Source organism: Podarcis muralis, chromosome 15, assembly GCF_964188315.1.
Source record: "Podarcis muralis chromosome 15, rPodMur119.hap1.1, whole genome shotgun sequence".
Taxonomy (NCBI): domain Eukaryota; kingdom Metazoa; phylum Chordata; class Lepidosauria; order Squamata; family Lacertidae; genus Podarcis; species Podarcis muralis.
Window position 1 is genome coordinate 32,254,477 of NC_135669.1, and position 23,748 is coordinate 32,278,224.

Consider the following 23,748-nt stretch of genomic DNA (forward strand, 5'->3'; position numbering starts at 1 on the left):
GCTTGCGCTAAGGCACACATGCTATGGTTCAACTTTTATTCTACAGGAAAGCTGTGTGGGTGTGGGATGGGTATTTTGGGGTGTTGTGGTTTCCCCTCCCAAGAAAGGGGGGCTACTGAGTGATCAGAGCTGTTGGCAAAATTGTGCATTGGGACGTAAGTCCCTCCCCTAAGGTTGTGGGTATATATGTTTGTGTGTGAGGGGTTCTCCTTATACAAGAAAAGTTTACCCCTAAGTCCCTTCTGCTGGGGAAGGTTTCTCAACTTCGCCAAGCTTCCAGGAGGCATTCCATTGGCAGTTGGTTGGAATCAGGATGCTAGGCTAGGTGAGTTTTTGGTCCGATCCAGCGGTGTGTTTCTTACTGTCTTAGCAGGGTTGCCTTTTTGTGACAGAGGTCACCAGGCATCTGAGGTTTAGCCGCTTTTCACTTGAGGGGTCTGAGCTGCAAGAATCTATCACCCTTCGAGTAAACAGGCCCACCTCTGGGGTGGCTTGCTGTTTGGCTGACTTGGTACCTAACTTTATGGTCCTAGTTACAGATGGGTAGCCGTGTTGGTCTGCCATAGTCAAAACAAAAAAAATTCCTTCCAGTAGCACCTTAAAGACCAACTAAGTTAGTTCTTGGTATGAGCTTTCGTGTGCATGCACACTTCTTCAGATACACACTGAAGAACATTTTTTATGGTCCTAGACAGCTATTCCCAATGCTGTAAATTTAACGGTGGGAAATTCCTCTCCATTCCTTTATCATTCATATGTCAGCTAATCTAATTGGGGAAGGATGAGTAATAACTTTGTGTGTATACGTGAGAGAGCAGAGGGGATAGATGTCATCCAGCTGTTTCTCAGCACCTCTTGTGTGTCATTCTCGGCTCCATTTACTTACATTGGATAATCATTCCATGTTGCCAGAAAGGCATGTGGAACTGCTTCCCCTACGTTTAATACCCAACCCAACACCACAAGCCTTAGTGGAGTTATTTGCATGTTTCTGGACTTCATTTTCTTCCACATCTCCACAGTGTTGCTGGAAGTGGCTTCTGCAATTTGTCTGTGAATGGGTGGACCCTCTTCGTTCTCTTGCTAGGGTTGCTATGAAGAGCGACAAAATAATCACAGTACTCTAAGTTTCTCAGAGTGGGTTACAATATCCAAACACAGCACAGTATTAAAAACAATTTAAAGCGACTTACACAGGTGGGTCCTGAAAACACATAGCTCAGGTGTCTTAAGCCAGGATTAATGAGGTGCATCTTCAAAATTTTCCAGAAACTGCTGAATGAAAGTGCCAGATGCACCTCTGTGGAGAAGGAGTCACACAGTTTAGGTGCTGCTACAGAGAAGGCTATCTTCCCAGCTGCCACCCCCACTCTAAGCTTCTGCAGAACTACTAAGGGGTTCCTTCTGCCCATCTTAGCAACTGAGAGGGTCTGTAGGGTAGTCTTTCAGTTATTTGGGGCCTAAGTCATTTAGGGATTTAAACACTACTGTGAGCACCTTGAATTGGGCCTGGAAATGCACTGGTAGCCATTGCAGCTGTTTTAGAACAAGGGTTATATGAGATCTAAATGCAATCCAAACCAGTAATCTGGCTGCAGCATTTTAGACCAGCTGAAGTTTCCTTCCAAGGGCAGCCCCATTAAGGGAGAGTTCAACCCTTTCCAAAACAGACAACCAGCCTAATTTAAAAAAAAAAAATACTGGAAGAGTGTTTTTTGAGCCCTTAGGCAAAATCATATGTAAATACCAGTAAGTGGAAGCATGCATCAGAAATGTGAAATGGCCAAGGTTCTCGAGTGCTTGAAAGTGTTCAGCAGCAAACTAGTGCTGGTCACTTTTAAACCCTCCATAGCTGGGGTGGGCTAATCTGTGGCCCTTTGGATGTTGTTGACCTCCAGTTTCCATCAGTCCCAGCTAGCATGACCAACAATCAGGGGTGATGGGGGGTTGTACTGCAATGTCTGGAAGGCCACGAGTTCCCCATCTGTGTTGAACCGAAGGTGAGACTGTTCTCGGAAGGCCCTCAAGGCCATCTTGATAGTCAAAATAACTTTGAAACTAATTGGTAGTTGTTGCAAGAATGCGCTCACATATGTATGTTCACTTGCTTGGATATCTGCTAGTTGGCTTGTTTTGGTGCTATTCTTTTCTGTGGGCCCTGAGATCCTGGCCCTGGGCCCAAAGAGGGGAGTTATCTTTCTTTAATAAAGCACTGGAACTGGCCGCTTTAGTGTTTTTAAGATCCTCCTTTGGTATCCCTGCACCAGACTACTCCCACAAGCCCCACTTTGTGCTTGCAGTTTGGGACACCATCCCTTCTCTTGAGGCAGGAGTGCACTGTGTAGTTGTAGCAGCAAATGATGAAGCAAAAGCAAAATGCCCGTACTTAATTTGTTCCAGAGGTCCGTTCTTAACCTGAAACTGTTCTTAACCTGAAGCACCACTTTAGCTAATGGGGCCTGCCGCGCTGCTGCCACACAATTTCTGTTCTCATCCTGAAGCAAAGTTCTTAACCCGAGGTACTATTTCTGGGTTAGCGGAGTCTGTAACTGGAGTGTATGTAACCTGAGGTACCACTGTACTTTAAACTGCAACCTCCTTGAGGCAGGGGTCTTTCCTTTTATTGCTTTGTAAAAGTGCCACCAATAAGGGGCATCAGGGTGCCATTAATTTTTTTTAGCCCTCCAGGTTGACTCTCAATTGACCTACAAACCTGGGTTACTCAACAGTAGCATTCTATGTAAGCTGGTTATACTTTGCTTGTATGCTAAGTTTCGAAGCAAAGTATTTTCTGAGGGGAGAAAACTCTGTGTTTTGACTTGAAAACAGCTTCTTCTACTCTTTACAGCACACAGCAAAAGCTTTGGTGACCTCTTTCCTCCCTCCCTGGTGTCATTTGTCCACATTTGAGTTCAATGCATCCAGCTTGAAAAGGGGTGCATGTGCTGTCAGCTTTGGACTGGGGACCAGAGTTCATGGTCTCATGTATTTCACCAGCTATGACCTTGTGGACCATTTTCTGGCTCATAGCTTTTTTCCTGCAAAGCTTTTGGAACAGGCTCCACAGCTCTCCTGTCTCCTTGAGGAACAGTGAAAGCAAAACGGATGCAAGAATAAAACCGAAACCTTCTGATCTTATAAAATCAGCCTGCATGAAAGCCTTTGTGCCATTGGTTAGAAAGATACCACCACCACCCCCTCTTTGTCCACACATGCTGGGCCCAGTAGAACTGATCTTTCCTCTTTGCCCTCCCAACAGCCCCAGGAGAAAGAAGCAGTTCTTTTGCGGAGCCTCTCTGCTTTGAAAGGGAAAGCTTTCTTTCTTAGCTTGTCCTAGATTCTTTCCTGGGTGGAAAAAAACCTGGTTATTTGACCTGCTTCTTCCTTGTTCCTACCTCCTTTCCGAGTGCCAAGGAGGGCTGATGCTGTCAGAGACAGGGTTCTTGGGCAGCAGCTGGAAAGGGCAGAAGGAGACTTTACCTGTGTGCTTGTAGCAGCTGTCAAAACTATTTTTGCCACCAGCAGCCAGAGGCTTCACCCACATGAAGCCATGTTCCCAGGCTCCTGCATGAACCAAACAGACCAGAACAATCCTAGTTGTTTGGGGTTTGTTTGTTTTTTAATTACCTGCTTTTGTTCTGTTACTTGATCTTCCCATAGGGACAGAGGACGAGTTCATTCTGTCCGCTTTCTACAGTGGTACAGTGGTGGATTGGAACATAGTGTGGATTTGTGTGGATCTTTGTAGTGCAATTTCGGCCCATGCAACATAGGCACAATACAGTGGTACCTCTAGTTACGGATTTAATTCATTTTGGGGTGCTGTGTGCACCCCAAAAAATCCGTAACTAGAGATGCCACTTCTGCACATGTTCGTGGCCCGGTAGAGCGCTTCTGCGCACGTGCGCAGAGCTCTTCTACGCATGCTTCTGGGTTTGCCAAGGCCGTAACCCGAAGTTTCCGTGACCTGGAGGTTACGCAACACGAGGTACCACTGTGTGCATTTGTATTTATAAAAGTATTTTTTTTGGGGGGGGGAGAGAGAGAGATTCAAAAAATGTGTACATTGCATGCAGAGTGTGCATAAAAAGGAATTTATAATTTAAATGCAGGTGTTTTTGTGCATTCTTTCATAAACACCACACAAGATGGGACAAATTGAGTGCCAGTGAAACTGAAAATGAGACTGAAAATGGGCAGAGTTACGCAGATTCAGCTCAGCTCTAACCTTCCACTCATTTTTATTTTAATTCAAGAGTCTATTGTGAAGATAAAATAAGATTGCAGTAGGAAATATGAAATAAAGAAGAAGAAGAAAACTTGCCCCTCATTCATCATTCTTTTTAGGAACATAGGAAGTCAGATCATTGGGTCCATCTAGCTCAGAATTGTCTACACTGACTGACATTGACTTTCCAGGGTTTCAAGCAGTGGATGTTCCCAGCCCTACCTGAGATTGAGCCCTGGGACCTTCTGCATGCAAAGCAGATGCTCTAACCACTTAACTGCAGTCCTCCTGTTCTTGCTCATACCATTGTATTGGTGGAGGGTGATATTACCATGTATACTGTATATGTTTGGCACCCACTTGTTGGAACCTTGGGTAACAACACAGAGACTCAAGGCTAACATTCCCCCCCCTTTTAACTTGCAGATGTGACAAGCTGCTGTTGCCAAAGATGAAAAATTGAATTCTGACTTGACACCATCCCGAACCTTCCATATTCCCCCCACTTTTTTCTGGAGGAAGGGCAAAAAGCCCATTGAAGATGGCAACTTTGTCAGGTACCTCCGCCGGGCCTTCCCCGTCCCTGCCAGATCCAGGAGTGGCCGTATGGGAGTGGCAGGATGAGTTCGGCAGGTGGAGGCCGTACCCAAGCGGCGTGTGCAGCTACATCGAGCAGTCCTTCCAGGCTCTCATGGCAAAAGGGAGGCAGTCACTGCCCTCCTGGCCTGCCAACGGCAGCATTCCTTTGGGGCAAGCGGATTCCACGCTAGCACCTTACATCATCGACATACCGAATCTCACGCAGTTCCGGCAGGATACAGGTAGGAAAGCGGCTGTGCCAGCTGGCCTGGGCGTGACTTAGCAGTGGCCCTTCTCATAACACTAGAACTCGTGGACATCTGATGAAGCTGGATATTGGAAGATTCAGGACAGATAGAAGGAAGGGCTTATTCACACAGCACTGAGTTAAACTATGTAACTTGCTCCCACTGGAGGCAGTGATGGTCACCAATCTAGATTGCTTTAAAAGAGGATTAGACTAGGGATGGACGAGATTATGTAGAGGCGAATACTGTAGGGCTGGGCAATATCTGGTTTGCAACATTGTGATATATCACCAGATAAACATCACAATATATTGATCTCTCATGATGGCTGAAATAATGATTGAGCTGTGTAGAGGCATTGGCTGGCTTCACGGTTTTTCCCTCATCATGATTTTTGCATCACACACACACACACACACAGAGAGAGAGAGAGAGAGCGCTACAGATACACATCATGATTTGCAATGTATTGGCCAGGTCTAAATTATGAAACTGTTATCACAATACAGACTTCAGAACGGTTTTGGATGTATCAATATATCGCCCAGCCCTAGTGGGTAATATCCAACAAAGTCATGCTCTAAGTAAACCCATTAAAATGGATGGCTTAAAGTTACCAAGATGCACCAATTGCCTACTTAGAGTAGGACAAACAGTGTGTGTGTGTGTGTGTGTGTGTGTGTGTGTGTGTGTGTGTGTATACACACACACACACACACACACACACACACACATATATACGTACACACACACACAAAATTGGGGGGTGGGCAGGAAACCTAGCAGGAAATGCCTATCCACAAAACTTTGTAATTGCAATGTAAAAAAACCCCAGGCAATCTGGGCTGTTCATCAGAAGCCAGAGAGAATGGCAGGAAATCTTCCTTCCTGAGTTTCTGAACATCTTTGTAGAAGGGAGCAACAGATGCAAAGTCAGGCCGCAGGAGTGTGGCGCTTCAGCTGTCGGCAGTGGACAGATTAGCAGATGTAGGGGTAGCAAACACTCTCTGGTTGCTGCTGGACTACAGCTCCCATGATCCCTGGCCATGTTGGCTGAGGCTGGTGGGAGTTGGAGTCCAGAAGCATTTAGAGGAGATTGTGACTTGGGCCCAGGCTGCCTGAAAGGTCCCATCTCCATATGTGAATCTGCTTAGGTTCTAATATCCTCAGGTAAGCACCTTCACTGTCCCATCAACATCAGAGGTACAGCAGGTCCACAGGAGAAAGCCTTTTTTTTGTGGCTGCTCCCAGGTTGCGAAATACCCTTCCAAGAGAGGTCAGACTGGGTTCCTCTTTGTTACCCTACCACCAGTAGGCCAAGACCTTCCTGTTCAGATGGGCCTTTGGAAACTGAGGTGCAGACCATGCTTACCACTGGGCTGCTGTCAGGGCAAACCCAGTGTTAACTGCTGGCTCTAAATGTGTTGTGATATACTTTGACTATTGTTTTCAACTAGGTTGGTTTTGTTATTCAGTATTTAATGATGATGTTTTTAAATGTTGCAAGCTGCCTTGAATCCCTACTTGGGGGAAAGGCAGGATAGAAATACATTAAATGATAGACGAGCTGAACAAGAATGCAGGTCAGTGTTGGGTCTTCTGTTCCCTGTTATTTAGATTAAGAGTTACAGGTGTCTCCAACCTGGAGGAGGAGGAGGAATGTCTTCTCCCAGCCAAGTTCCTTTGGTCCCAGGATCTCTTTCCTCTTCATAGTAGGGTTAGCCAAAGTGGCAATGTTGGGCTCCAACTCCTATCAGCACCAGCCTGCATGGCCAGCAGAGAAGGATGATGGGAGATGTAGCCCTACAACACTTAGAGCCCACCACATTCTCTGTTCCTGTCTTGCAGGAACAGCATGTTCAGGGAGACTTCTGCTATGTGCTGAAGAATTTAGCTGGTTATGTCTCAGTCAGTCAACTGAAGGAGAAGAGCCTTAAGGCACAGAAACAATGGGACTGTTAGTCCCGTGTCCAAATACACAGGACAATGCATCAGAGCCCAAGAACCTATTCCAGCCTGACAAGAGCACTCAAGGTTGGAGCAAAGCATAGTCATTGAAGGGTGTAGCGCTGAGTACTGGGCGATTTGCCAAGCCTTGGGATACCAAAATTCTCCAGATCATTAAGATGAAGTGTTTTCCTTAGCAATTGGGGCCTGGGCCTCTGTCGAAAGATGCAAGGCTTCTTCCTTACCATTGTTCCTCATCTTACAAATTGCTGGTACCCCTTTTCTCTCCTTGCAGGGACTATGCGCTGTGTGCGCAGACACGTTTTCCAGTTGGATTCAGCCCCTGGGCAGGGAGTTGTCTGGGAGTGGCAGAACGATGACGGCGGCTGGTTCCCCTATGAGATGACCGTCTGCATCTACCTGGAGCAAGCCTTCACGGTCAGCACCCCCCAGGCAGATCTTGGGCTCTTTGGCTACAAGTACAGCATCGATTTCATCTCGCAGACCCAGACCAACAAGGCCACGGGCTACCAGCGGAGGATCCGGAGGCGGGTGGATTCTCCCTACCCAGTCACCACAGTGACGGGGCCTCCTCATGCAGGACCCTCATGCACATGCCAGCAGTGTTTGTTGAACAGTGGGACTGGCCCCATTACATCACGGTTTCGGCACTCCATGGTGAACCTCCCTGGACCCTCCGCCGGAACTGCCCCCAGACCCTCTGCTGGGAATCTGGGGGCTGGCAGGACAGCGGGGCTCAGTTCCTCTCTGGTGGGCTTTGTGCCTTATAACAAGCCAGCCCTGTCTGGAGCACGGTCAATGCCAAGGCTGAATGTACACAGTGCCGGGGCAGCACCGCAGTCTGGAGCCGTCGCTGGGCCAAGCCCAGCAAAAGGAATCAGGTGAGCTATGTTTGTTGATCTAGTCTTGAGTTGTTAACATCCTTTCTAAGCCCAAGGGTGGGGAGCATCAGGCCTGCGGGCCAAATCTAACCCTCTAAAACTCTGTATCTCAGCCTTGGGACTCTCCCCCAGGCCACCCCCCTCTCCCACTCTGCTTCACAACCCATCAATAACTTCGTCCTGTGCAAAATTGTGTGTTCTTTTAAATCCAACCAGGTTAGACAGTCACTATGTTTTCTGGTATTAAATTCCATACTTCAGCTATGTGTTGTCTGAATTAGGACTTCCTTTTGTCCTGAATCTTCCACCCTTCATTGGATGTCCCTAGGTTCTCATATTATGAGAGAGGGCGAGAAAAGCATGGATCCGGGGGGGGGGGGGGAGTTGTCACTGTGATTAGGATAAAAGTATGTTTAAGGCTCTGTTTAGGATGAGGCAGTTGCATTGGAGAAGACCCCATCAGCCAGACTCTTCTGAGCTGATCAATAGGGTGTTCTGCTTACGTGCAGCTTTTATAGAGATAGCAAATTTATCACACCATGCACAATTTCTGTATATCACAGTCCTCCCCTCCACCCCAACTCACCTTTTTTTCTGAACGAAAAAGACCCGAAATGTTATAGCCTTTCCTGGTGGTTTTGACTGCCCTTATTCTGCACCTTTTCCAGCTCTGCAATAAACTTTCTGAGGAGCGTCAACTGGTATTCCATGTGTGGTCGTGCCACAAGCATTATGAAATCAGCAAGGTGTGGAAGGTGTCAGGCCCTTTCCTAATGATCCCCAACATGGGGTTTTCCTTTGTCTCTCCTTCTGCACACTGGATTCAGGTAACAGGAGATGGAAAATATTCCCTCTGCCTGAGACTGAGTGCCACTGCCAATCAATGTGAACCCACTGCTGATGGTTCCCCTCTCTCTCTTGTATGGTGATGTTTATCTGCTGTACAAGAGCCTCTGAAGCCTGCAACTGAAATAATGTCAATCTCCCAATCAAATATTTGTTGGAAAAGAGATGCAACTTCAGCAGTGAAAAAATAAAATAAAATTGTTGATAGTTAGTGGACTCTCTTTCAGCCCAGGAGTGGGGAACCTCCCTCCCAGGGGCCAAATGTACCCCATGCCCAATCCCCTCTAAGGCCACAACTCTCACCAGCCCAGCTTCACATCCTCCTTGAGGGTTTCTGCCTGATTGAAATGTAGCTTTAAACTCTGATCGTGTCTCTTTCTTGCCTGGATGGAAGATAGTGTGGGGTACCTGAGTGTGCAGAAACCAGCTTCCTGTACAAATATTAAAATCACATTCATTGTTCCACACACTTTTGCCTCTGGCCTCATCCAGCACTAATATGTGGCCCTCGGAAGCTTGCTCAGAAGGGTACGCAGCCATTAAGTTGAAAAAAAGGCTCCTAACCCCTCTTGTAGAAAATGCAGGGTTAAATCGTCTGAGCTGATATCAGGCAGCTTCCGATGTTCCAGTGACTCTTTCCTTCAGGACACATTCTTACTGGCTGTCGGGTAAGCCATGTTGACTGCAACATGCTCTTAAGCTCTCTTGGTGGCAGGGGTTCACACATTCAGATGCAAGTATTTAGTACCCAAGTGATTCACCCTGTGTGTGTGAACTGGCCTTCAGGTTAGGGTCACTGTATTGCTGCTGCTGCTGCTCTTTATGAGGTGTTTAGACTTCCTCTTTCACTTGCCTGTGCTAAGTGGGGGTCAGGCCTTGAAGGTGATGCTGGTGTTTGGGGGATTAGGTAGAAGCTTAAGCTGGGGAAAGGTCCTGTTTCAGCACCAGCAGACAGCCCTGGGCAGCTTTCCTCCACATAATAGCCTCCTGTCGGAAGTGTGTAATTACTTCTGTCCGGGCTCACATACTTGAAGTTTGCAAAAACCCACCTTCAAACAGAATATTCCCATGTATGTGATTAAAGGAAATCTGAGCAGCCAGCCATTGCTATCCAGCTCTTGGGCTGTGCTGTTTGTTGGTCAGCACCACAGATTAAAATATTTCTTATTTTTGTTAGATTTGGAAACTTTTCATTTTTGTGCGCACAGCAAAAAGCCCCCCTAGAGCTGCAGACAGTGTCTTTAATCTGACCCTGAAGGTTTTGTTTTATGAATCAGCCTAGATACAAAGCCAGGAAATACTGGATCAGATCAGAACTGTACAGTTGTAAGGGACCAAAAGGATCATCTAGTCCAACCTCCTGCAGTATAGGAATTTTTGCCCAACATGGGCTCAAACCCAAGACCCTGAGATTAAGTCTTATGTTTTACCAACTGAGCTGTCCCAGCACTTGGTGGTGGTGTTGTAAGAAAACTTGGTATATCTTGAGCTGAGTATAAGAAGCTGGTACTGGGCTTGGAATTTAACTTCCTGAGAATCGGCTGTTTTCTTTTTCTAAAAAAGCAAGTTGCTGTGTGTGAGTGTTTTAAACTGGGCAGTACTTGTTGAAATCTCAGAAAGCCGATAATATATCCTGCTGAATAGGTTTTGCAGTGGTGGTGATGGAGTTGTGTATGCCTCATTTCCCCCATCTGATAAAATCACTATAAACTGTGCCCATGTGTACAGTTTGCTTGATTTATCCATGGTTGTAGGAGTCAGCTGTTCAGGGGGCCAAACCTGGATTGCCTAGGCAGGCAGAGAGATGCAGTTTTTAGCCTAGAGCATGTACAGCCCTAGGTATGTCTGGTTCTCTTGCTTATTCCTTGTGGTTGCTATAATTATCCACTTTAAAACACATTCAGTAACATTGTCCTCTTCTCTCTCCAGTGTCCCAAAGCTACCAGTGAACATGTCCAGACACAGCAAAGTGAGCCAAGCTCTGGCAGGTAAATGGCTCCTGTTAATTCTTTTTGTTGTCCCCCCGCCCATGGCTTACATTGGCAACTGGGCTTACAAGGAACTGGCAGCCTCATACCCAGTGCTGCTCGGGAATTCTAAGAAACAAAAAAGGTGCAGTTATGAAAGGTTCAGTCCACCATCTTGTTTCAAAATGGCATCCACTTGGCACAGACGAAAATCTGCTCCTTGATCTCAGGACCCATCATGCAAAGTGTGATTAAAATCCATGCAGGTTTGAGCGATTGAGTCTGCCATCGTGATTCAAAATGGCGTCCGGTTTCATCCAAACATAGACAAAAACCTGGGATTGTAGTCAGCTAATTTTTACTCAGAGTGGACCCATTGAAATTAACCAACCTAAGTTAGTCATGGCCATTAACTTCAACTCTTGAGTAAAAGTTAGTTGGATACAACCCCTGCTCATTGATCCCAGAAACCATTATGCAAAACAATTAATTGCTTCAATATCTCTTAGAGGTGTTCAGTTGCATAGCAAAAAGACAAAATGGTGCCCTCACTGATGATGTGGTACTGCAACTCCCATCAGCCTCAGCCAGTATGGCAAATAGTCGGGAATGATGGGTGTTGTAGTCCAGCAACCTTCTGGAGGGCCACAGGTTCCCTATTTTTAGCAGTTACCTGTATCCTGTTGGGGTAAACATACTGCCTGCTTCTTCCTGAATGTCCGTAAGTCCACTTCACCTTAAAATGAGGATTTCTGAATTCTCAATAGATTGTCTTTCCATACTTGATACAGATCCCCCTCACCCCTTCTGCTTCTCAGAGGCTGCTACAGCTACTGGAGTTCAGACCATTGGTCCCCTTTCCCTGACCAGAGGTATTGAGAAGACCGCCTTTCCATAGTTAAAACCATGCCTAAGGCGGCTCACAACATGAAAAGATGTGTACAGTTGCAAAAGTACAACAAAAGTAGACATAAGCAGAGAAAGTAAAAGCATATAAACAATCTGCATCTAAGTCATAATAAAATCTAAAATTAAAGATACAAGAAACTGATATTAATAACAGCAAGGTTAAGCCTCTCCAAAATTAAATCATAACCACAACAAAGAACCCTAAACAATAACCTGCCCCAAGAGTCTGCAGGCTTTCTGAGAAGCAGGGCTTGAAGGACTCGCAGCCAAAATAGGCCCTGGCCTCTTAGGCAGTCTCAGCTTTTGTAGCTGCAGTCAATCAGTCAGGACTTCACCCTCCCCAGCTAGGTAACAAGCCAGGGAGCAGGGGTTGCAGGACTCACAGCCAAGATGTACCCCTGCCCCATATATTCCATAAGATGCTCGGATGATCTAATGGGAGGCTACAGTCCACAAATTCTCTTCCAGGTGCTATATGTTTTGAGTGCATACTACTTTCCCCTGTGGCTGGCTCTGGGCATTGTGAGAGTCTGCCTTAATTGGGCAGAGTCTCATTGCAATGAGGTGCAAGGAAGAAAAGCCCAGGAGGGTGTGGGGACACCCAGGGAAGTCATAAAATGGGAGATGGAGGGTGCACTCCTGGCATCACCCCATCCTTAAAAAAAAAAGCAGGGTGTGGTCTTCCTTTTCTCCAAAATCTGTTCACCATCTATCCTTCCCTGATTCTGGAAAGCAGGTGGCTGGTCTTCAATATGGGTGCTTAGGAACAGCAATGAGTCTTGCTGCTTCTACATGCCTCAGAAACACTTTGCAGCTGCTGGGATGATATCTTTCCCATTTCTCGCTTTGGGACTTGAGTAGGCACTGCAGCAGCCCTCAATATGGTCGACATGGTGAGTGTAGGCCTCAGGACTCACATGAACTTGGAGCACCCCAGAATCCTCTGCCACACACAAATTCTGTTCTGTGTCATCGGCTCAGGGCTTTTCAGCAACCAGCTGAACCTAGGAGAGATCCCTTGAAAAACAGTGGTGTGTTTGTGACTTCTTGTCGTATTATGTATTAGTCTGGTTCAGATGACTTGTCTAAACCAGGGTTTAGTGATTGAGAATGGCCTGTAGTGAGCCTTGCATGCCCCACCCTCTAAATCTCCAGCTTGATCGTGCTTTTTTTTTTTTTTTTTTTTTTGTGAATGTTGGTTAGATCAAGCCGCAGTTCCCCCAAGCTTGTATGTCACATGGAACTATTGTTCATTCTAAAGTAAAAATGGAAGCTTTTGCTCTTTGCTGAACTGAAGGCTGGGAGCCTGCATTCCCCATCACCAGTAATGTGCTTTTTCTGGGAAAAAGTTAGTTGGGAAAATTCTCCTATGCCAATTAACCTTCCTCAAGCTTGTGCCTTCCATTTATTTTGGACTTCCAGTTCCCATCTGCCCTAGCCAGCATGGCCACTGCTCAGATCTGCTGTGGCCCTCCTGATGTTGTGGGCTACAAATGGCCCATCCCTGATTTATGTGGTTGTTCGAAGTTGGCAGCTGTGAACATGCCTGCTGCTTGACTCGCTTCCTTGCACCCCACCCCCAAATTCCACCCTTTTGGGAGAAAGTGAGTTTTCTGTCTTACCCATCTATATCCCCACCCCCTTGCAACACTGAATCACCTCCTTTTCCTTTTGTGCTTGTTTTATGATTTCTTTTTACATTGGTCGAATCAGTTTCTCAAATCAAGGTTTCCTTGTGTTATTTCCCGGCAAATTGTGTGATGCAAATTTTCTTTTCGCTCCTCCTTCCCTCCCTTCCCCACCTTGCATGCTGATCTCGTGCCCCCCTGTAGGCATGATGGCCTTTCTGATGTCAGTCCCTGGATTCCCTGTGCACCTCAGCCTGGCACCTCAGCCCGCCAGAGCCCCTAGAGCCTCTAAAAAACACAGCTCAGTTAAGGAGGGGAGGAGGAGAGAGCTCGCCAAAGGTAGCCCACTTGCTTGGATTCCTCAGGGGGGCGGGTTGTGGGGGAGATCTCCTCCCGGCTGCTGCTGCCACCACCTCCTCCTTGCGGCATTCTGCTCTCCTTTCCTTCCTCCTTTCTGGCTTCTCTGGCAAGTTGGATAGCTTTGGACGCTCTTTGGATGGCCTGGCCCTTTTCTGCCGCTGAGGGTCTTGGCGCGATCTTTGCCTACACGCTGCTGCTTTGTAGTCTCTCCAGAATCTGCATGACCTTTTCTAAAGCTGCCTCTGTGCTCCCAAACAGAGAAGTCGGGTGGTCTCCAGGCTTTCTGTGCTTAGAAACCAAGGTACACACAAGAACGAAGGGAAGGGTGGAGGAGGAGGAGGCTATATTTACAGTAGCGGAGGCTCCTGTTGCAGCTGATCGGATTAGCCGAGGTTCACCTTCTGGTGGCTGACACAAAAACAGTCTCGGATGGTTAAACTGGTATTAATAAAATGTTTTGGGCTGAACGACAGCTCAGTGATACCTTAGTTGCAGCTGGGTTTCCCAGGTTTGCAAATGTGCATAATACTGACCCCCTTATAAATGTTTGCGTCCTTTAGTCTTAGGGCTCATCCATCACGGCTCCTCTTAATTCGCTCATTTAGAAAGATTCCCAGATCACTTAATGATAAATCAAGTTCCTATTTGTTGCCATTGTGTTTGTTATGCTGAGACACATTTCCCTTTAGGGACATCCAGAAGAGCCTGCTGGATCAGGCCAATGGCCCATCTAGTCCAGCCTCCTGTTCTCACTGTGGCCACCCAGATGCCCATTACGGAAAACCCTCAAGCAGGATCCAAGCCCAGAGCCCTCTCCCCACCTGTGGTTTCCAGCAACTGGTATTTGGAACCATTATTGCCTCCATCTGGCTCATCCTAAAAAGAAATCCCAAAAGCCCTGTTTTGGCCCAGCCCCTTTGCTTTCAGCCTTCTCCAACAGCTGGTGCCTTCCAGATATTTTGGGCTGCCACACAGTCGATGGGTATTGTAATGCAAAACAACTGAAGAATCATAAAATCTTAGAGTTGGAGCGGTTCCCAAAGTCATCTAGTCCAACCCCCTGCAATGCAGGAATCTCAGCTAAAGCATCCATGACAGATGGCCATCCAACCTCTGCTTAAAAGCCTCCCATGAGGGAGAGTCCACCACCTTCCAAGGGAGTCTGTTCTGCTGTTGAACAGCTCTTACTGTCAGAAAGTTCTTCCTGGTGTTTAGCCTGAATCTCCTTTCTTGTAACTTGAATCCATTGGTTTGGCCCTCCAGAGCCAGAGAAAACAAGCTTGCTCTATTTTCCATGTGACAGCCCTTGAAATATTTGAAAATGGCTGTCATATCTCCTCTCAGTCTCTTCTTTTCCAGGCTAAACATACCCAATTCCCTCAACTGTTCCTCATAAGACATGGTTTCCAAGTCCTTGATCATCTTAGTTGCCCTCCTCTGCACACGTTCCAGCTTGTCAATAACTTTCTTAAATTGTGGTGCCCAGAACGGGACACAGTGCGCTAGCTGTGGGCCTACCAATTCGGAATAGATAGGTACAATTTCTTCCCTTGATCAGGACACTGTAATTCTGTTGATGCAGCCCAGAATAGCATCACATTTCAAAAGAGATATATTGGGGGGGGGGTCATTCCAACAGGGCAATGATTTCAGCATGCCAGAAGGAATTATCTTCACCCCGTGTTGCTACTCTGGGGCTTTTCTCAACCCCACAAGAGGCAATTTTGGGTGCGAGGGGGAGAGAGAGAGCAGAGGGTATCGTTGCAGAAAGGAAAGCTATTGGGCAGCACCTCCGCTGGTGTGACTCCTTAGCTGAATCCCATCCACTGCTTTTTGATAGGTTTCCAGACATTTTTGGGCCACTGCCCTCCTGGTTCCATAAACTCATCCTCAGTGCCCTTTACCCTACCCTATAAAACAGGAATAGGCAAACTTGGCTCTCCAGCTGTTGTTGGACTACAACTCCTATCATCCCTAGCTAACAGGACCAGTGGTCAGGGATGATGGGAGTTGTAGTCCTAAAACATCTGCAGGGCCGAGTTTGCCTATGCCTGCTATAAAAAGTATTATTCAGTAGGGCAGTTTGCACAACCCACTAAGGAAGATAATAATACAGTAACATCCAAGCCAGTTGCAATTAATTGCACATTTAGTTAAAAAATAAATATATGCAGAAATAGATGGATGCTCTGATCTAATATTGTAGCTAAAGAAGAAGAAGCAAAGAATTATGCTTGAAAAATATTTTTACTCAGTCTTGCCAACGACAGCATACAGGTGAAGGAAATTTAGAGCAGTACGTACCAGACATACACAAATCTTTGCCTACCGCAGATGTACAGTAACTAATTAAAACTAAGAGAAAACTAATTAAAACTAAGAAAATCAATAGCTGTTTATAATAATTGGCTTTCTTGTGACTTGCAAAGTCAGAATCATAAATACAAACAAATGTGACCAAAGGAAATAGCTTTGAAAGTGGTAAGAGCAGTAAAACTTTTAATTACAAAGAGAGGAAGGGGCTTTGCTTTAGACTCTAGACTGGTCAGAACCCACTGTAAAGAACCACTGTCCTAATGTTTTTTCTCTGCATTGCTCCGCAAGCCCACATTTTTGCATTCTCGGAGGTGGTGTACTGGATCCTTAGCTCTGGGCAGTTTGTGGACAACCTGTTTACCTCTCCCACCAGTAGCTTAAGGCGCAGGTGGGGAACTTGTGGCCCCCTGGCTGTTATGGGTCTTCATTCTCATCACCCCTCTAGTCTGACCCAAGTGTCAATGGGGCGTTGTAGTCCAGCAAAATCTGGGGAGCCACCCCTGGTTTAAGGATAGTGTTGCATGTCACTGGCCAGCTGCATCTGCTCTCTGGGATGAGGGGAGAGGACTTTGCATATGTTCAGAGGTGCTCTTCTCCCCAGTAGACAGCTGTGGCTTCCAGTAGGTGCACAGACATTTTTTTTCAATGACTGGATCTCAATGCATTTTAACATTACCTTTTCTTTCAAGGGGAACAACGGTAGAATGGTATTAAGTCTCTCTAGGCAGGTGGTCCTCTGCCCAGGTATTGGACCCTTCCTTACAGACCCACGGTAGGAGCAGAGCAAAGCTTCCGTCATTGTTGCAAGTTGAGAGACCAAGGCCACGTTCACTGAAAGCACCTAGAGCTACAATTCATAGAGTTCCCTGGGAAGAGGGATTGACTGTTAACCTAACTGTGGAAATCGTAGCTCTGGGAGGGGAACAGGGGCCTCCTAACAGCACCCTTGATAAACCGCAGCTCCCATGATTGTTTAAAGTGATTTTATCACACTTCAGACATATGGTGTGAATGGCCTCTACCCAGCTCTTGTGCCCATCAGTGGAAACTACTCCGCCCTGCTCTGTGATCTTATGCACGTAGCATTGAAGCGCTGGCTGCGACTGCTCAGAAATTACTTTTGCTGGATTTAACCTTCTTGCACCTTCTCTAACCCTTCCTCCTTGGCCCGTCACCTTGACTTGCCTGTGGGCCGCTTGCTCCTATTGCATCTGCTGTCTCCCAAGCAGATTTGTGCCTTAGCTTAGGTTGATGTCTCCCTCTGTGCTTTCTCTCTTCTCTTTCTCTAGGTGGCTCCAGCAATCCTGAAGAGGTGGTTAAGAAGTATTTGGAAGAGCTGAATGCACCCCCTGCTGACGAGGTGAGCTGGAGAACGGCCCCAGGAGCCCTTCCAAGCTAGGAACGGAGCCCTCCCTAGAAACCCGGGGTGGGGAACCTCTTTCAGCCTGAGGCAAACCTCCAGGTGGTGGGTGGGGCCAGAGCCAAAAGTGGGCAGGGCAGTGAATGCAAATTTCTACAGTAGGCTTGTTTCTACACCCACCCACCCTTCTTTCTCTCCTCCATCCAGGCAAGCCAGTGGCATGAGTTCAAGCAAATGTTCCAGCCAGGCAAAGTCACTGACGGCTGGTACAGAGCAGGGCTGGGGAGGGCTGTGGCCTGGAGAGAGTTCTGAGGGCCAGGTGAAGAGGCTCGGAGGGCCACATTTGGCCTCCATGCCTGAGGTTCCTCACCCCTGTTTAAAGTTGAGGGAGAATGGAAGGGGAAATGCAGCTTTCTTTATTTGTTCATTTTTGCTAAATTGGTTACAGAAACATCGCAATTTAAGTTGTCAGGCGTTAAGTCAGCAATAGCAAACATGGCATCCGTGAAGTTATTCAAAGAAAGCAAAACAGCTCAGGCCCAGTGAGCACACCAACTCGTCCCTGTAGGTCTTGCCCCGCTAAAGCAGTTGCGAGGACTGAAGGTCTTTCCCACTGCTCTCTACGGCTCCTCCTCTCCCATGGTCTTTCCCCAGCAGTCGCAGATTGCGCATACAGCCAATCTCTCCTCTGCTCTTCATTTCTCTGCGTGTTCTGGGAGACCAGAGGGGAGGGTAGCTGGTTGTGGCAGGAGGGGGAGACTTCCTGGCTTCTTCAGCAGCCTGCCTCCACTCTGCCTCTTGACCCTGCTCCTCTCCAGCCGCCTCCTTCTGCTTGAGTTGAAATACTGATTATCTCTGTCCAGGATTGCATCATCTGCATGGAAAAACTAGGCGCCCCTTCGGGCTACAGCGATGCCTGCGAGAGCAAGACGATCAGACCGGAGAGCGTGGGGAGGCTGGCCAAGTGCACCCACACCTTCCACCTCCTCTGTGTGCTGGCCATGTACACGAGCGGCAATAAGGTACTTGGTGGGTGGGGCGGGTGCATGTGCAGAAGCAGCTACCCTTTCCCTAAACAGCACAGTGTGCAGTTGCTGCTGAGGGTAATCATTATAGCAGGGATGGTGCTGGTGCTCCAGCGAGGCGTAACCTTTAAAGTTGCTGGAAACTTAAGACCAGGGCAGGGATAGGGGCAGAAGTCTCAATTCTCCAGCCAGCTCCTCTGGTACATCAGCTTCAGCGAATGCTCCATCTAGATTTCCATTAACACACATATTCCATAAGGATTTTAGCTCAGAAAATAACCAAGCGCAGGTTCAAGGTTCTTGCATTAATTTACGAAGCCCAGAACAACTCATTAATATATCAATATCTTCACCCACAATTATGAATTTCTGTGCAAAAATCTTGCAAATGGTTGATTGACTGCATTGTTGGTCCTTTTGAGGAAAAGAGGCCTCACACTTTAGAAACGCCCTCTTTCCATTTTAGAAAACCACAAAATGTTCTAACTCGCTTGCTTGCGCCTATATCAAACGCCCTCCTGCAATGGTTGTTTGGCTACAGGAAGCACCTTTAGCAAGAAACTGACTACTAAAATGAAGTGTTATTATTGTGGTCCTGGTAAATTCCTGCTCCAATCTGCCCCTACAAAATATCATATGGACTCCTTATGCCTACAAGCATATAGCTGATGCATTTGCTGTTGGATCAATCCATCAAACTGATGGATGATTTAGAAAGATTGGGTCCGGCATCACTTTTGCTGCGCGTGTGTGCCAGTATCCATACTCAGCACAGTTACATCTCAACGCAGCTCCTTCCTTGGAAGCGTCTTTGGGGTTGTAGGCACACACAGTAGGCAATAAACAATCATGGATGCCATATAGATTCAGTCAAGTGTAGAGATTTACTTGACAGGCATAAAAGCATATTGGTAGCAAATATATACAGACATTCACCACTGCCGTGGTCAAGGCTTTGAGTCCAACAAGAGTCCAAGACACTCTCTCTCTGCTTCTCTCACCAAAAGGCACAAGTAAGAAACTCACATCAAGTTATGCAGAACTTTTGTTATCAGTGCTTCCTGTCATAATGTGCATGTCTAAAGAACAGTTCCCACAAAAAACGTTCTATCTCAGCCTTCTGCTGCTTCTTGAAACTACTTCTTCTCTGTTTCTGGAACAAATGGTTCTCACACAGAGAGAGAAAATATCCAAAATATGCATGTACCGATCTCCTAGAGCCCCCTGGGAAAAAGGGGTTTGTAGCCCTTGGAGAGACATCCTCCTAACAACTCTCAGCACCTTGAACAAACTACAGATCCTAGGATTTTTGGGGAAAGCCATGACTCTTTAAAGTGCTGTCACAGAGCTGTAAATGCATGGGGTGAATGTGACCTAGATGGTCAAGCAGCTTTGACTTTGTACAAGGACTTGCACCCCCAAACTCCTGTGGTTGCACACGACTTACTTTCTTCTTTCTTTCTTTCTTTTCTTTTCTTTTTTCTTTTTCTTTTGCTGTGACCTATCTTCTTGCTGAGCAGTCCCCTCTCCCTCCCACTACACACCCCCGGGAATCAAAAATTTTTGCCTGGCCTTGGTAGCCATCAAAACTTGGCTTCCCTCCCTTCCTGTATTGCAGAGAAAAAGCAAATACATCCTCCTCCCAGAAGATAATGGGTGAAAAGAAAGGGCTATGGCTTAGGGGCAGGGCATCTGCTTTGCATGCAAAAGGTCCCAGGTTCCATCTCCCATGGTAGGGCTGGGAGAATTCCCGGCTTGAAACCCTAGAGAGCCATTGCTGCCAGTCAGGCGATGCTGAGCTAGATGGGCTGTTGGTCTCACTCAGCATGAGGCATATTTCTACATTACTAAGTCTATATTTCTAAGTGCCTGGTGCCAATTTGAAAGAGGTGCTCTCTGCCTCCTGTTGCCAGCTGTAACGATGGCAGAAAGAACTCTTTCCTTCCGGCCATCAGAATTAAATTTCTGGCTGCCACTGGTGACCGTATTTGTGGGCTCAAGGAGAGTAGGCATGCCAATCTATGTAAAAACTGTTCCAGCCGAAGTGGGGTTGAAGTTCTGGGAACTTAAGGAGGTGAGTGATTGCAATCTCCTCCGCCCTTTGTGCTTCAGAGTTGTTCTCTGTAAGTATAAGCAAAACTTCTTTAAAAGGAATGGGGAGATGCAGGCGATCTGGAGCCTGCCTCAAAAGATCCTGGGGCTCAGGCTCCCCACCCTGACACGTCCCCTGGTTCTCGGGGTTCTAAACCTTCCTTTGACCTGGTTTTTTACCTTCCAGGACGGCAGCCTCCAGTGCCCCTCTTGTAAGACCATCTACGGGGAGAAGACAGGCACCCAGCCCAACGGGAAGATGGATGTCGCCATACTCTCCGAGTCTCTCCCGGGGAATGAGGACTGTGGCTCGATACAGATCATGTACCACATTAACAGGGGCATTCAGGTGAGAAAGTTAGAATGGAATCTAACTTGGACACCACAGATCATCTAGTCCAACCCCCTGCTATGCAGTGGCGTCAGCTAAGGAAGAGGGGAAATCGTAGCTCAGGGGTGGAGCGCCAGGGTTCGCATATTGGCTACCCCTGACTGTTGGCATCCGTCTGTCTTGGGAGACAATGGAGGAGTGTGCCTTTGGGGGTGATGTCAAATTGCTGGAAGGTTGCAGCGCCTGCTGTGGCTGTAGAAACCGACATGGGAGAGACATGTCCTGTTGCAGCTGGGGCAGTTGAAGGCATCCGGTTGTGCTGCTGCAGATGCACCACGGCGTTTCTTCTCTCTGCGCTCCTCCCAGCAGCCATTCCTCCTCTGGTCCCTGCGATGGGTGCACACCCTGACTGCCTGCAGGCACTGTGGACATCTGTGAGGGATTCCCACATAGCGGGGTTGATGTTGCCAGCCTTCATGCCACATTTGCAGACATCTTTTTAACTCAGAGTTGGTCTGCCAACAGGCCTGACTGACAGCGTGCAAAGTACCCATCTGATATTTAACCAGCAACCCTTCCGACATGTTCCTATACAGCACTGCCCCCTTCCTGCAGCCACCTCTGAAGCTAAGTGGGCAGTACAGCCAATGACTGGATTTCACATGTGTGACCTTTGTCTCTCTTCCAGGGTCCGGAGCACCCCAACCCAGGCCGCCCATATTCCGCAAGGGGCTTCCCGCGCTACTGTTACCTGCCAGATAACGAAAAGGGAAGAAAGGTATGATGGATTCAGCACCTGCGCTTACCTGTGGCAGTCATCTTTCAACAGAGTTTGGAGGAGGAGCTAGGAGGTCAGCCTTAGACAACCTGATGCACTCCAGGTGTTTTAGACCAGTGTTTCCCAACCGGTGTTCCGCGGCACACTGGTGTGCCGTGAGACCTTGCCTGGTGTGCCGTGGGAGGGAGGCGGGCGAGTCGGGCGGCGAGAGGCGAGAGGATCGGGTGCGGCGGAGGCCAGCCCCGTGCTTGGAGAGGACGCAGCAGCCGTCGCCAAACCCGATCCTCCTCCTCCTGCTCCGCCGCCGTCCTCTGGCTCTCGGCCGGGAGGAGCCTGCGGCGACGGGGCGGGCGCCGAAGTTGGCAGATCCGCGCGCAGCCTCTCGCCTCTGCCCCTCGCCGCGCCGGCCCAGCCAGTCAGCCAGCCGAGGGCGGGCGCGCTCTCGCTCCTCGCTCGTTCTATCCGTGGCCGCGCCCGGCGCCAGCCCCGCGGGACGACGCTGCGACGGGCGGCCCTGTGTCGCGAGGGGCGGAGCCCAGGGGAAAGGACCGCCCAGCAGGCGCGGCTGAGGCGCGCTTGCGTGGCTGGGGGGGGTGCGCCCTCTGCTCTCTCCCCCTCCCCCCTCTGGACCCCGCGCGAGGCTCTCCGGGGGCGGGAAAAGGGTTTCCCTCAGGCGGAAGGTCCCGTGGGAGCCGGGAGGGGGGCAGCCGCTGCTCTGGCTCCCCCCCGCCCCGAACCGGCTCTTCCTTTCGGTTCTGGCGGGGAGCGCGCTCCCCCCCCCTTGCGCTCCGCTTTCCCCTCAGAAGAGCCCCCTGCTCCCCGTAATCGAGGGTGATCGTGCCCAGGGGCTCGCCAGATCCCCCTCCGGCCGTCTCTTAGTCCCCACACGATCCCAGGAGCGCGACGTGGAAGTGTGTGGACACCCGCAAAGGTCAGGGATGCTTCTCAAACCGCCAAGAGGCAAAGCCAACGTCCCCCTCACCTGGCCCAGGAGGATATCTTTAACATCCTTTTGACACTAATCAATAAGTTACATTTTTTATCTTTTTTATTTAGCTATAAATGCCAGGCCATCTCTTTTCTCTGCCTGGAGAGGAACAGATTGCTCTTGCCAGAGGTCAGATGTGATGGACTTGAGAGGCTTCCCTGCTTTCCACCATTCTGTCTGTCTTGACTGCCCCCCCCCCTGTTTCTTTTTCAACTTTCTCTCCAGACTTCCCCTATCAGCATAAAATTAGGCAGAAGAAGCTTGGTTCCCTACCCCTGATCCAGTGCAGGGGGGGGGGGACGACAAGCAGTTGTAGACAACCTTATTTTAAAAGTTCTCTTCATGTAACTTTAGTACAATTACATCCTCTGTATATCATTTATATCAGAAGTGGGGAGATGATAAATTATGCTGTACCATGCAGCACTAGGGACGCGGGTGGCGCTGTGGGTAAAACCTCAGCACCTAGGGGTTGCCGATCGCATGGTTGGCGGTTCGAATCCCCGCGGCGGGGCAAGCTCCAGTCGTTCAGTCCCAGCTTCTGCCAACCTAGCAGTTCGAAAGCACCCTTATGTGCAAGTAGATAAATAGGGACCGTTTCCGTGTGCTGCGCTGCTGCTGGCTCACCAGAGCAGCTTCGTCACGCTGGCCACGTGACTCGGCCGGGAGGAGCCTGCGGCGACGGGGCGGGCGCCGAAGTTGGCAGAAGTTGGCGCGCCTCCTCGGCAGCGCCTTCATCCTCCTCCTCCTGCCTCTGCTCTCCTCCGGCGGGGCCCGTGGGGAAGGAGGCCATGTTCGCGGCGCGCGGGATCGCGGCCCCCCTCGCCCGCCTCCGGCCCGCTCCCCTCCCCCTGCGCGCTGCCCTAGCCGTGCGGGTCTCCTCCCCCTGCGCCGCCGTCCCCTTTCCACATCCTAGGAGCCGCGGTCTGCCTACCGCCCCCGGGCCGCGGCGCGGCTCCCAGCCCGGGCTGGCCTCCTGGGACGCGCGCCCACCCCCGCGGCCCCCCAAACTTCGGAGCAACTCTCCAGACGCTTCTCCCCCGCCTCGGTCTCCCTCCTTTCCACTTCTCTTCCCCCCTTCCTTCCCTCTTTCTTTCTCTTTCTCTCCCACCCGCCTTTCCTTCTATTAACTTTCCTTTCCCCTCCCTTCGTCCTTCCTACTTTTACTCCTGGGCTCCTCCCCCCTTTGCGCAGCCACAAATCAATCTCTCTCTCTTTTTTCCCCTCTCTCTCTTCTTTGCTCAG

At 48.8% G+C, this 23,748-nt stretch overlaps 1 protein-coding gene across 2 annotated transcripts in view; it reads left to right on the forward strand.

The window, feature by feature from the left end:
• Positions 1-23,748, forward strand: part of DTX2 (deltex E3 ubiquitin ligase 2) — a 33,611-nt gene that overhangs the window by 7,880 nt on the left and 1,983 nt on the right. Inside the window, exons 2-9 of one of the 2 annotated variants that reach the window (XM_028707891.2) lie at positions 4,655-5,049; positions 7,298-7,904; positions 10,680-10,738; positions 13,459-13,593; positions 17,220-17,290; positions 18,154-18,312; positions 20,594-20,755; positions 21,426-21,515. In XM_028707891.2, coding sequence (XP_028563724.2) covers positions 4,770-5,049; positions 7,298-7,904; positions 10,680-10,738; positions 13,459-13,593; positions 17,220-17,290; positions 18,154-18,312; positions 20,594-20,755; positions 21,426-21,515 — 1,563 coding nt within the window. In that variant the 5' untranslated portion in view covers positions 4,655-4,769. The remainder of the gene's footprint in view (positions 1-4,654; positions 5,050-7,297; positions 7,905-10,679; positions 10,739-13,458; positions 13,594-17,219; positions 17,291-18,153; positions 18,313-20,593; positions 20,756-21,425; positions 21,516-23,748) is intronic. The other variant, XM_028707892.2, reaches the window with a different exon arrangement.